The sequence below is a fragment of the Pagrus major genome, chromosome 22 (genome assembly GCF_040436345.1).
Source record: "Pagrus major chromosome 22, Pma_NU_1.0".
In the NCBI taxonomy this organism is placed as follows: Eukaryota; Metazoa; Chordata; class Actinopteri; order Spariformes; family Sparidae; genus Pagrus; species Pagrus major.
In genome coordinates, this window is record NC_133236.1 from 12877304 (window position 1) to 12891237 (window position 13934).

Consider the following 13934-nt stretch of genomic DNA (forward strand, 5'->3'; position numbering starts at 1 on the left):
TTTCTGCAATACTCACTTAGATTAAAGGTTTACGATGTTTAGTTTCTTAAAATCTGACTGCATCTCTTGAAAGTACAATAGAAAGGCGACAATCTTTCGAACACTCCCTGAAAGCAGCGTAATTTCACTGAACTGAAAAAGCCCACAACCCTACGCTTTCATTCTGTGGTTGAGGGAAGCGATGTGGTGTCTAAAATTAGAGCAGCTAAGGTGCTTATTGGTTCCCTCGACAAATCTAGGAAAATATGGCAGACCTTTGAATTATGCCACCACCGGTGTCTAAACTCTGTTCACCAAAATAGACACGGTAATGATCATTATCTGTAAAGACGCCACACTGTTGCACCTAAGCTGATCTTTGACACAACAGCACCACACCTGCAGCTTCCTCTGTTGGTTTATTGTTTTCATTTAATAGTTTTATACTCGTAAACCAGCCAACACAGTTAAAAAAAAAAGTACAATAAAGGGTTTTATATTAGATTGTGGAACAAAACTATATGCTGGTCATACTTGGTACAGTATGAACATTTCTTCAGGATATAATGTTAGCAGTTAACGTCTCTGCAAACCACAGACACGTCCAAGGTTGACATTTCACCAGCCTCGTTTCACTTCAGGAGGTGGAGCGGATGGTGGTAGCGTTAGGGTCACACCGGGGGATATTTTTACTGACGCCTGGGGACATTTCCAGCTGTTTTTGTAGCGACAAAAACCATCTATTTTTCACAGGAAGTTGGACCATCGTCTGTGATCGTGGCGACCAAAGCAAGTATTTAAAGCCAAACCATGATGTTTTCCCAACCCTAACCAAATGGGTGTAACCGGAGCATAGGCACGGCGTCGTGAAAAGAGAGAAATAGAAAATTCGACCTAAACAAACAAGTTGCAACATTATGAAACATTCAGTTTTAACTTATCTTTAGTTTTGCAGAATGTACTTAGCTAACAATTGTTCTCGCGACTAAGCTGAATTTTTTTTTTTTATCTGCAGAGTAACTATTATCTATAGCTGTTGTGTTTGTAGTGGAGTAGAAAGTACAGTATTTGTCCCTGAAGTACAAGTATCTCAATCTTATAATTGAGTAAATGTGGTTAAATTAAAGCACTGGGAACCTTCTGCATTTTGTTCTCATGCTTCTGCACATTTGCTTTCAGGTGTAACAAGACGTGCAGTCTCCTCTGCAAGTCTCATGTCACTGCTGTAATGAGCTGTCATTTGCAGACTTGTGGCCCGCCTCTGTCCTTGAATGAGACTCGTAATTCTTCTCACTGACAAAAGGTTTTACCTTCACGCTAACAGTTAGTGAGAAGTCCTTTATCCACAGAGCCACTTACAGTAAATACTGCCGTGCCATGATCCAGAGAGTCACCTTAAAGGCATCTATCATGCATCCTGCCCTCCGAAACATTTCTTCTAACAATATTTATGTGACTCAGTGTCTGGAAGAGCACACACACACACACACACACACACTGACGTCCTCTCTCACCAGTGTGTGCCGCTGTCTCTGCTCTCTGTGTCAGTGAAGTGAGACTCCAGAAACGTGTCCTTGTATATGCGTCCCACCAGGCAGTAGATGTCCGAGGCCACCTGCTCCTCGCCCTCCACCAGGGGCAGCATGATGTCCAGAGCCTTCTGTCTGTCGCCCGGCAGGTTCCTCCTGCAAACACAAACGTGTACAGAAAGCACACGTGCAAAGTTATTAAGGAGGTAAATCAAAGTTCAGACAGTTTTTAGACTTGAGTGAGACATTTGCCGGCAGCAGTGGAACAAGAACTCATCAACTATTATCTATCCATCCATCCTGTGTCAGTGGAGAACTGTTGTGGGTATTTGTGACTATTGACACTTATTATAAGTTATATATTAGGGGTCGTATAGAGTCATCTTTGGCTCTGGGGGGAGCTGAAAAAACTTGAACATTGAGTTTGAGCTTGACCTACACTTGAGACTCAGGATATCTTGGCCTCTGTTACATCAAACGTCTGTCATATGTCTCTTGGAAGTTCCCCAAACTTATGAACTTTCACTGCTAAATCATGGAGCACTCTCAATTTCCTAGAGGGGACGTTATGTGCATTTCCATCCAATCAGGTATATCTGTATTTATCACAATGGACGATATGAAAGAGAATAAAAATGCGTCGGAGGAAGCAGGCACACCACTTGCTTAACCCAAAGTTCAAGCATTGCAGAGGCCAAAGTGTGAGTCAATGAGCCTTTTTACACTCTTTTCACTGGAATGGAAATAAGTATACCTCATAAAAACAGTCAATTTACAAGATTTATGAACAACATTTGCTCATAAACACTCCCCTCCATTGTTTCTGTTTTTGGATAATCACACAATAACTATTGAGGAGTTCCCACGAATTCCCTATAATGAAGGGAGTAACAGGTGGCATGCCTTCTCCTATTTAACAACAATGGGCTTATTAAACAGTAGAAAGCACAACAGTAAACCAATACTGCTTTCAATAACTTGATATCCATCTGATGGATTAAAGAATTATTTTTCCTGATACCTGAATGTGGGAACACTTTAAAAGACGACTTCATTAGAATTTCACTCCTGCGACGTTATCCGAGACAAGATGGACATTTAAAAAAGAAAAAGAAAAAAAAAAGCAGAAATTGTTTAGCATTATTTTTTATTCCACACATTCGTCTTTCTTGTTAAAACCTGCTGACTGAATTCCCCACAATGTAACTCGACCGTCGATTAGCAGCTGCTGATGTAGCCTGTGGCCGTTAGTCTGCAGCAGACATGAGGACCAGAGGTCTGGTGCGTTCACTTGTATTCTTCAGACACAACTTACACTACAGGTTGGAACCAATTCATCAGATTTCATTCAGCCCACTCTGAAGCCTCAAAAGGCTTTATACAACTTTTTCAGTGATAGAAAGTAACTAATTACATTTGCTCAAGTACAGTACTTAAGTACAATTTTGACATACTTGTACTTTACTTGAGGATTTCCCTTTTTTGCTACTCCACAACATTTGAAGGCCAATATTGTACCTTTTTTTTTTCCCCCACTACATATATTTGATAACCTTAGTTACTAGTACCTTTGCAGATTACATGCTGCATCAGAGCCAAAGCAGTTTTTTTTTTTCATAATTAATTCATTTTATCATGATTATCATATTTACTTTTACTTGCATTTTTGACACTTAAGTACATTTAATATCAGATACTTTTACTCAAGTACTATTTGTATAGGTGAGTTTTACTTTGACTAAAGTATGACTTTTGGGTATTTTTACAACACTGTTTTGATGAGTAAAACTGGTGGGGTTTCCCATTAAGTGTTTTTCTTTATTTTTATGTAGTTTTGGGGAAGACATTTTAATCAGAAGAGAAAGATCTTCACTGACTGATTTTTTTCATGCCTAAACAAACTAAATAAACAAACTCTCTTTGTTTTCATGACTGAATAAAAACAAACTGACCTTAAAGGACAACACAGTTTCATACTGTTTTACTTTGTTTATATGTGGCGGACCCTGCCACCTTTCTAGCTTCAAACAGTGTTCTGGGGACCTTATTTTCCTCTGAGAACAGCTTGTTTATTCAGTTATGGAAAAAAAAAAATTATTTCTGAGTTTGATAATTACTAATTATTGTAAATATTACAATTCTGAGTTTGAATTTCTTCTCCAAAACTACATAGTGCCCCTTTTCATATAATTTATTAAGCAAGAAAAAAAAATCGCAATTAATGTTTACGTAGTTGCAAAGCCTTACGCAAAAACATTACTATATGATTAGTAAAACAACACTGTATAATTTCTATTATATGAAATAAATCAAATCAAATAATAATAAAGTATATATAGTGTGCAGTATAATCTGCCCATGACCCTGTATATTCCTGTATATTCCTGTATATTCTTGGGTCCATATGATAAAAAATAAAGTCACTAGTTTAAACAGCGAGAATCAAAATGAGCAACACCAGCATGCTGCACATTCAGTAACGATGTGTGCGTTTATGTGTTTATGTGTGTAGCTAGGGAACAACTGCACTGCATTGTTGTGGGACAGTGATACCTGGCTCAGAGGAGGCCATTAGGAGCCCGACTTAAGTTACTGAGGTCACTGGGTTCATTTAAAGAATCAACACTTTTATCCAGTGCGGCTGCATTGGACCACAACAAGGTTCTGTTTGTAACCAGCCTTCAAGGAAATAACAACGGCTCTGCAGCGTCACGAGTAACTCATTCAGAAGTAACAGAGAGAGAAGAAGAGACGAGTCTCGCACTGGGAAATGAACTGAAACCTCTTCAGCTGTTAATTAATTCAATTACATGAATGTCTGCTCATGAAAGCTTTCAGATTTCCTGTTTTGATCACTCCACATCAGGATAACAGTATACAAAAAACAGAAGAAAGTGTTTAATTTGCTTAATGCTTTGCTTCATTAGAAAAAACAAAAAGAGAGAAATACAGATGGGTTGCTGGGAGCAATAACAGACAGTTAATTTACTCACTTTTCAATATTCATGTAAGGCAAAGTAACTCAAATATGGCATGTTATAATGTCACATTTGCTGTGTGACACAAAAGTAAAACTCATTTTCCATGACTAATCGAAAAGAGAATCTGATATAACGTTATTAAGTCTGACTGAAGGGTTCTTGGATGGTAGCAAACTACCAATAGCAATCGTTCTGTATCGTCTTGCAGATGTCAGCGCGAGTTACGCTGAAAAGTATTGTAAGTACTTTGCTAATTGCAAAGACGTTGGCGAGATGTTGACCGAACGCCAACGTCTCGTCTTGGATCTGGAAGCAGTTTAACTTCAAAAAAGTGATTTATAACAGTTTTGTAAGACACAGACAAATAATGTTGTTTAATATGGAGGACTTCTTACACACATTTTATGTTCTGAGAGTGACAAATAAATAAATTAGAATATAATCCACAGAATATCCAAATCCCACACTACGGGACACATTAGCTGAATCACCGCTGACCTTCTGGATTGCCGTGCAGAAGCTCCACAGCAATGAGATGAAACCAAAAATCAAAGAGCCACTTGAGCTGCATAATCTGCCCTCATTAGTGCCCACTATGAATTAATTATCAAACACCATGATATATTAATCTGTAAGGATAAGGAGACCATTAATTAAGATCATTCTCACATTTGTCAACATACTAACACAACATATGGAGCGTTAATATCAACAAAGGTCCCTTACATCTCCAGGTAAAAACAGTTTCCTCATTTTTATGGTGATTTATTCAGCAACGTGTTTCAGAACCTCCACTCCTGAGTAATTTTTCTTCTTGAGCTACTGAAAGTGCCAAAACACAGACTTATAAAGAAACGAGCGGCGTTGTGAAGTTAAGTCTCACACCGGCACAATGTGTGATAGAGAAACATAACGCGGTGGTTCCTCTGCAGAGCGTGAAGGTTAAATAAAACATATGAGCTGACAGCTATCACCATAGAGACTGTCCAGAGGGAAGAACACTCACAGAGACAGATCTCTCTATTCCTCTCGTTCTTCTCTCTGGAGGAGTTGATGGTGTTTGGATGGAGGAGATTCTTCCCTCGCTCCTGTCAGGCACCCAGCAGCGAGCCCTGCGCAACAGGGACCCCGAGCTCACATGTCCGACGCTGCCCTGCTGAAGCCAATTAGTTCAACCTGGAGGATTCATCTAGAAGCAGAGGACCTACAGTACTTCTCCTATTTTAGACCGAACATCAGGTCTTTGGATGCAATTTCTGGCGCTAGGGATCTCTCACTTCAGTGACTAAAGAGGGAGATTTTCAGGGGTATCGGCAAATGACCTACCCCCAATACCCCCACCCCCAAAGACTGTACACCAAAGATTAAGGGATTAAATGTTAATGCAGTTGACGTTATTGCAAAGATACATCCGAGGTTCATATCACGTTCACATTATATGCCTATGACTTTCAAATCCGGAGGCGGAGGGGACCGAGGTGTCGTTATTACCACCCAAAAAGGCTGACAACCTCAGCTCGAGCCACACCAGTGCATATTTGTGAAGATATCTGGGGACATATATAAGCATAGCGTTGTGACAAGAGAAATAGAAAATGTAAAGTACACAACTTAACAACATTTTTCACAAATGTCTACATTTTAATGCAGAAATGTTATGATGCCTTTAAGGCTGAATATTAATAGTCTCATGATTGGTGTGTAAGAACTCAGTGAAAAAACTTAAGGTATTGAATTATACAACTGCACTTAGAGTGAAAAATCCAGTCAGGTTCAAACCGAGAATATAAATACTTTTATCACCCCATTGTGCAGATTATTACAACCCACCTTTGAGTGGTATGGCTTTTTGAAGACTACTGAATAAAATCAGTCATTTTCGATCCAAGCTTCAAGGTAGTTATATCACTGTTTTATTCAATGTCAAAGAAATATGTGACAGCTGACTAAGAGGACCACATGGATAACATTCTTTATTATAATACCATTAATTTTCACCATGGCATGGAGGTTATAATTAGGACATCTCCTACAAATTTTCCACTGCAAAATGAAGTGGGTCTGAGGTGGAGCGAGGCTACAGGGAGGACAATGCTTACAATATAAATAAAGCACTTTGTAACTGTTTTGAAAGGTGCTATATAAATAAAGTTTATTATCATTATTATAATCTGGCAAAATCATGTTATAATGTAATATTAACTTATGGTGGGTAATGGCTGCAAGGAACGACTGTTGCTTTCTAATCAATTAATATGCCAATTATTTATATGATTATTAATCATCCAATCATTTAGTCTTTAAAATGTGAAACATTGTTGGGAAACTGACAAAATAATCAGATGGGAATATCTGTTCTTATCTAAAATGAGTGAATTAAAAACCTGCCACTTCACCACATTAATGCTAAATTATGATAAATTCCAATACTGCCAAAAATAATGTTCAAATTTGTCCCAATACGCCAAAATTATTACAGGATTTACAGTAGTTACGATGGCATAGATAGTGTGGAAAGATGAATTCATATCACCTCAGACTATATGTTGTCATACTGCACGTTGTCTCACTACTCTAAATTAGGTTAAAGGTTTTATTGCACACCTCGTGGCTATTATATAATCAAGTGAAATTAAAAACCTGCACCCCGAACATGAAAATAATCATTTCAGAGGTGGAAAAAAATTAAACTGACTACAACAGCACATCACATAACAACAGCTAGTGTAATTACAGTGACTCATCCTACTTTGTAGAATAGGTAGGCTGACACAAAAGACCTCCCACAGCTGTTTGTCTCTACTCATGACGTCCTGTTCCAAACCTGAGGGTAGCATCTCGAGCTCACGACAAGAGGAGGTGTCTTCTGTCATTAACTCTTATCGTACGAATTTATCTCACAAGATGTCTCGGTGCGCTGCCTTGAGCCCACAAACACAATATCACATCCCGCTAACGGGCCAGACAGCAACAGGCAAAAATACATGGACATCTTGGCACCCTGCAGAAACATTTTCCAATCGCTGCCAAATTAAAGAACAGCAAGCTTTATTGCTGTTCGAGGCGGCAGCACCACGAAAACCGCAGGAAGTTTACAAGAAAAGCAGCTGGTGAGAAACAGGCAGTCAGAACCTCTCTGTGTTTTACATCTGTCGTTTTCTCGAGCGGAGGAGCTGCACACATGCTACCAATAATATCACAGTCGCTCGGGAGCTCTTAACCTGAATTTGCTGCTGCTTTAAACTGCTAATTTTTGGTTTTGAGAAAATTCTCCCACCGCTGCTGCTTATGACACAAACATCATGATGTTTTAACTGAACACCTACAGTAGATATTGATTTGTAAAACAGAAGCATATGTTAGCAATGAAAGAGCATGAGATGTCTGGGAAATGAAGGCCAAGGCAGAGAAGAAGAATGAGTTTCCTCTACTAAGATTGTGATATTTTGTTGTTTGTTGTGGATCTATATTCCAACAGCAATCACTGTTATAGGGTGTTTTGTTAGTAACCCGTGTCCTTTCTCCTCCTGCTCATGCAGTAAAAGAGAAAATACATTTTCTGCCATCCTTCATCAGATAAGGACATACAACTCAATAAAGAGGCGGTCCTGTCTGCTCATGAGCGCGCAGAAAGCAGTATCCTCAGACGACAACACTCTAAAGCAACTAAACGTAACTTTCTCCAGAAAGATATATCCTGTTGCTCTAACTGAATTCGTTTCAAGTTAATAAAACTTTATTTACCCCTGCAAGGGCAATTGTAAGGGGTAGCTTACTTAATAACTGTATGTTAAATTCTGGTAATAAATACAATTTATTTAATTATTGTTTAGTGTTTATTTTTTTCGTAATGGACGGTGTACAATTTAAAAAATAATGTTAGTATTCCACGTGTCGAACCACTTAACTGAATGCGTGTTCATTGCTGTGTCGTGCATGTTGTCGCCATCTTACCGATTCAGTGCAAAGGCGTAGTGGAACTTCACATGTGGATGAGCCACGGGGTCAAAGGTCGGAAGCTTCTCCAGAGTCTCCACCAGCTTCACGATGGACTCATAATCCTAGCGAGGAGAACAGGGATGAACTCATGTTACACTCTCACTCTGGGTCATTGTTAAGCATTGTGGGGCTTCTGTCCATGTATCTCTGCACCGGTGTCCTCCAAACAACACTCCAGCTCATCAAGGTTTCGGGCTGCTTTCAGGCCGGAGGGAGAGTTTCTGATGTCCCTTTATTCATTCAGTCTGAGACTGAACTGTCTGCTTGACACCAAAAGCACTTCAATAATTGAGTGGCCCCTTCTCATCACATTTTTGTTGCTCCTACTTGCCTACATAGTCACTATAACCAAAGCATGTTGAATAATTCAGCACGTCCTCAATGCTTGTTGTTCTAATGAATCATTCATGAGGCTGAGCGCTGCCTGTGGTGAGTGGGAGGATCTGGATGGTGAGTGCCATCGCAATGCAGAGACGAAAGAGTGGAAAGAGCGGCAGATTTAAGACGAGCAGACCAAAAGACTCGCCCGGAGCGCTCTTCGGGCGGTCTGCGATGGTAAAGGGACGACTCTGACAAACTGATCCTGAAGCAGGGACCTCTCTCTAACATGTACAGTAGGTTTGTACAGTAGCTTCATCTGGCAAGGTCAGGTAAATCAGCAGCACACACAGATCATCTGCGCTTTAGTTGGCAATTTGTTTGAACTTAAGAGTGATTAGCTGAATGTCTGATCATAATTTATCCTAGCAACCTTTTGGGATGTTGTGCTGAAAGCTTTTATATCTCCCTTCTCAAAGCATTGTGTTCTCATGGTGCGAAATCAGGGTTAAGTCGAGGTTATAAATAATTACCAGAGTAATCTATGATAAAAATAACTGTTGCAGCCTTTTGCTTTATTAGATTTACTGGGAGTTATTAACAAAGACTGCGCCCTCATTCTTTTATTTGAATGGATGTGCAAGTGTTCCTTCATTGTACTCATGAGGGTTTGAACTCGCAACCTTTCAATTACACAACCATGCTGCTGTCACACCTCATCTCTATGGAGCTAACCAAGAGTAGCATTTGATAAAGAGGACAGGCAGTCTGTGTGGTGGCACAGAACTAAGAGGAGGGAGTAAACGGATTAAAACTGTTATGTTTTTGGCAAATTCACATGCTGAAATGAGTAATATTCCCAATGAGCCTATTCTGTTCAGCAAAACAAAAGGAAGCAACATTGTTCATTGTTAGACACAATAGCACAACATTATCAGTGGCATATAACCAGCAACTAACAATGGTCTCCTCCAATTATCTAATTTGTTTAACAATCCCACGGCAGCACAGTTAATTTGACAAATGACAACAATATGCGTTTGTTTAGAGACGCTACACAGAGCAAGAGTACCTGGATGTCCCTGTATGTCAGCAGCAGGTTGATGACAATGTCGACCGAAAGGCACTCCACGTTGTCCAGTCGCTGTTGGATCCGGTTCAGTTCGGCAGCCAGCTCCATGCCAGTGTACAACTCCCGAGCCTTACGGATCTCATTCAGAATTGTCTCGCGGAAATACTGGCTGTGAGAGGAGAGAATACAAAAGAGATAAAGAGTGCTGTCTTTATGACGGAACAACACATCTGCTGTAAACCACCTCAGTTTCCAGTATTTATAGTTAGTACAGCATGTAATTATTAGCCCTTCTCTGACTCAAACTTCTACGTTCAGGATGGGAAAAGATAATGACTGCCACCAACGCTTGTTATTTTTAAAATTTCCATACAAAAATCCAATTAACATTGTACGAATCAAATTGTTTTAAGTATTTTAGCATCTCCTTGAGGGGCAATTTTGGCATGACTGGTTTAATTCCTTTCTAATGATTCTCTAGCGAGATGAGCCCTTTTCAATTTGTCTTAAATGAGTGTTTCATGAATGTTGTTCAAATATTGCCATGTATTGACTGCCAGTAAAATAAGGAAATGTGTTGCGTAAAATTTAATAACTATATTTTCTGTCAGCAGTGACAGCATCGGCTGTTGTTGTTTTGAGTGAGTCATCCACTATTCAGAGTGGCGATCCGATCCGTAAAGCTCATTGAGTGATGGGTAGACTAGGAAAGCGCTATATAAATGCAGTCCATATGAATGCGTTCCTTTTAGAAATACTGAATAATAGAGAGATACCCAGCCTTTTCTCACACATGTTTATAGTCTCTACTGAGCTGCTGAGGTCTTCTCAAAAGGGATAGCTGTATCGTATTGTCTTGGTAGCAAAACTCAGTCAAAAAATCTCAAAGGATCCAAGTAGATTGCTGCAGATTATCGTCGTCAGATTACCGTCACTCCCCAATCTAAATGCCAGATAATGACTCAGTACATACAGTCTATTCACATAACATATCTGTTCCATGTGAGTTAGCTGACTACAATTAGATTAAACCTCCTACGTATTAAAACAAGGCCACATTGACACTCACTGATAGGATATCTTGTTTTCCTGTTTGAAAAGGCCAATGTCAGGCCATTCAAATATTTGTTCCATGTGAGTTAGCTAGCTACAATTACATTTGCTTGAACAAGAAAAAGGTTATGAAGACTGTCGTATTGAATTTGATTAACAGATGAACATTTGCAGCAGATTATTGTCACTCCCTATTCTCTTTTGTTCTGAACTCAGCGTATCCTGCAAGAGTGACACGGCTAATGCCCAATATTAAATTTGCATGTTCATATTCTACAAGAAAGGGTACTGAAGAAAGTATTGTAGTGTATTGGTGGCAAAACTCACTAAAGGATCCAAGTACACATGAATATTTTCTGCACATTATTGTCACTCCCCAATCTCTTTGTTCTGAACTTGGTATAACCTTGTAGGGAGTGACAGAGTTAAAGCCTAAGTGCCAGATAATGACTCAGCACATACAGTCTATTCACATGACATGTTCCATGTTAGTTGACTAGAATTACATTAAACCTCCTGTGTATTAAAACTGATAGGATATGTTGTTTTCCTGGTTCAAAAGGCTGATGTCAGGCCATTCACATATTTGTTCACGTACTACGTATTAAAACAATGCCACATTGACACTGATAGGACAGGTCAGCACAGGTCTGTGTCACGAGGCAGAATAAATGAATCTATCAATATAATAATAAATAGTAATCATGCTCTTTCAGTTTCATGCAATGTGCAGAATGCATTCTAGTCAGATACAAGCGATAGCTGAGCTGAGAACTCTCTACTGTGCTCACCGGTTACAACAAAAGCTACATCAGAGTGCACATTTTTCTCTTCAGCCTGTAAAACCTGAGTCACTATTCCTGGAGCTGAGCTAGAACCAACTGGCTGCTGCAGCGCCTGTTGGCAGGAAAGCCTAAAATATTACCCCAGCAACTGAGGCAGTGATAAATGTTTATTTTTTTTAAAAAAAATGTGGATTACCACGCAAGTCAAAGTTGAGGAATGCACTACATGAAAAATTATTACAGCGTGTAACAATAGGAAGAGTGGTGTATTAAAACAAAAGCGTGTCCTGCTGAGAGAGCGAGTCACAGCGCTGCTCAAACATTAACACCTGTGAGCTAAATTTGGCACCACAGGAACTTGAAGAAGTCACACTATGGCGTCGTGAACCTATTTAATAATCCGATGTACATGTCGGCTTGCACTGAAACAATGTTGTGTTCACCAGTTGAACACTGTTCTTCCATGTAATATTTGCTTTACAATACATGAGCAAACAATTTGGGCGTTTGACATGGTACAACACGGCCCTGTGTCACTGCCGTCAGAGGAACTTCTTGTTAGCAGGAATAGCTTTAAATAGACCGTTCCTTTTGCTTCCTCATTCTCAAACTAATTGCCTTCCCATTGCTCTCAATGTTGAAGTGTTTCCTTTCACACTTACAGTACTTGAAAGTTCACAGTCATTTACATTTTCATGATGGGAAATAACCTTTTAACCCAACAGACCAAAAACTCAGCAACTTTAAGCTAGCCTATATATTTGGTCATAAGTGAATAGAGACAGAATGTAGACTTTTTTTCACCATGAAGCTGATTTTATGGTGATTTATGGTGGCATTTGTGGTGTCGGTGTGATGAAGCTACCTTTAAATCACATATCTAAATGTAGCCTATTAAATACAGAAATGTGACTTTTTGGCATGTTTTTTAACCATGTACGCATTTTTTATGCCATAGAAATCTATAATTTCCTGAAAAAACAGCGTGCAAGACTGTGACAGAGACAAAGAAAACAGCTAACGTTAACTGGCTAAATTAAGGTAAAAAGCTAAAGCTACAACAAAATGTACTTATTGATTTTTCCTGGCTGTGATCAATTATTAAACATATCCTCCTTGATGAACCAACAAAATTAAGTGCGTTATTCCACATTAACAAATGAGACAATAACTGAATCATCGATCATGATGGATAAAACCCAGCTAGCTAACTTCTGCTAACGGTAACTAGCACTAGCGTTATAAAATAGCTAGCATAACGTTAGCTTCACCTATGTAAATGTATTCATTGCCAGACTTATCTGTCATTCATTGATATAATTTTATTGTAAACATTAATATTAAAAAAACAAACAGTAGCATAACAAGGTTTATATATTTTGTTTGTAGATACTGTGTTTTCCTCATCAAGATAATCCAAAGGCTGAGTGCACTGTTTGCATTTTTTAGGTCTAATGTAGGTTCTTCATTAGCCAGAACATGCTAATTCATATTTTTTTGTATGTTTATGCGTTTAGTGCAGATTAAAACTCTTTATCTCTGTTGCAAGACAGCCTGAAAACATCTCAGTCTGAAGTTACATGGTCTCTGCCTTTGTAGAGCAGCACTGACCTAAAAAAAAGGATGTTTATATTGTTCAGCATCCCTAGGTGTTTTCTATTTGCATACTGATGAATAGCGTGTGTGGGATGTAATTATGATATAAAAACATAAACAGATGAATTACAGTATGCTAAATGTTACATAGAAAAAAACAAAAACAAAAATGTACAGTTTAAAAATAGATGAAAAACACTAAAATGTCTGGTCTACGGTCTAGTCCACCCCACTGTCAGCCCGTCAATATACTCACTGGGAGTTGGCCTCTGACACTTTGAGCAGCTGGATGAAGCGGTCAAGTAGCGGCATGCAGATGGGTCCCAGCAGCATCTCAAAGCTGGGCTGCATCAGCTCGGTCAGGCCCTTCATCAGGCTGCTTTCACAGCAGTACACCTTGTTGTGGGGCGTCACCATGTACGGGATGAAGGTGTAGTTGGCTGAGCGCGTCTGTCGATACACAAGAGAGACACAGTATTGAAGAGCTGCCAGTGTATTTAAGCATCACGGACTCATTTTGCATGACACTGTGGGTTTGGTGTTAAAGAGGGATCAGCATTATTTAAAGGCGTTTTTGTTTGTTTTGTATACTTGAGCATGTAAAAGGTCTTGAAAGTTGACT

At 39.2% G+C, this 13934-nt stretch overlaps 1 protein-coding gene across 1 annotated transcript in view; it reads right to left on the minus strand.

Annotated features, from left to right (window-relative positions):
• The window catches only part of map3k5 (mitogen-activated protein kinase kinase kinase 5), a 74305-nt gene that overhangs the window by 30084 nt on the left and 30287 nt on the right, over positions 1-13934 (minus strand). Inside the window, exons 4-7 of the mRNA XM_073492410.1 lie at positions 13569-13762; positions 9879-10047; positions 8444-8550; positions 1494-1664 (exon numbers count right to left, since the gene is read on the minus strand). Of these exons, the coding sequence (XP_073348511.1) occupies positions 1494-1664; positions 8444-8550; positions 9879-10047; positions 13569-13762 (641 nt within the window). The remainder of the gene's footprint in view (positions 1-1493; positions 1665-8443; positions 8551-9878; positions 10048-13568; positions 13763-13934) is intronic.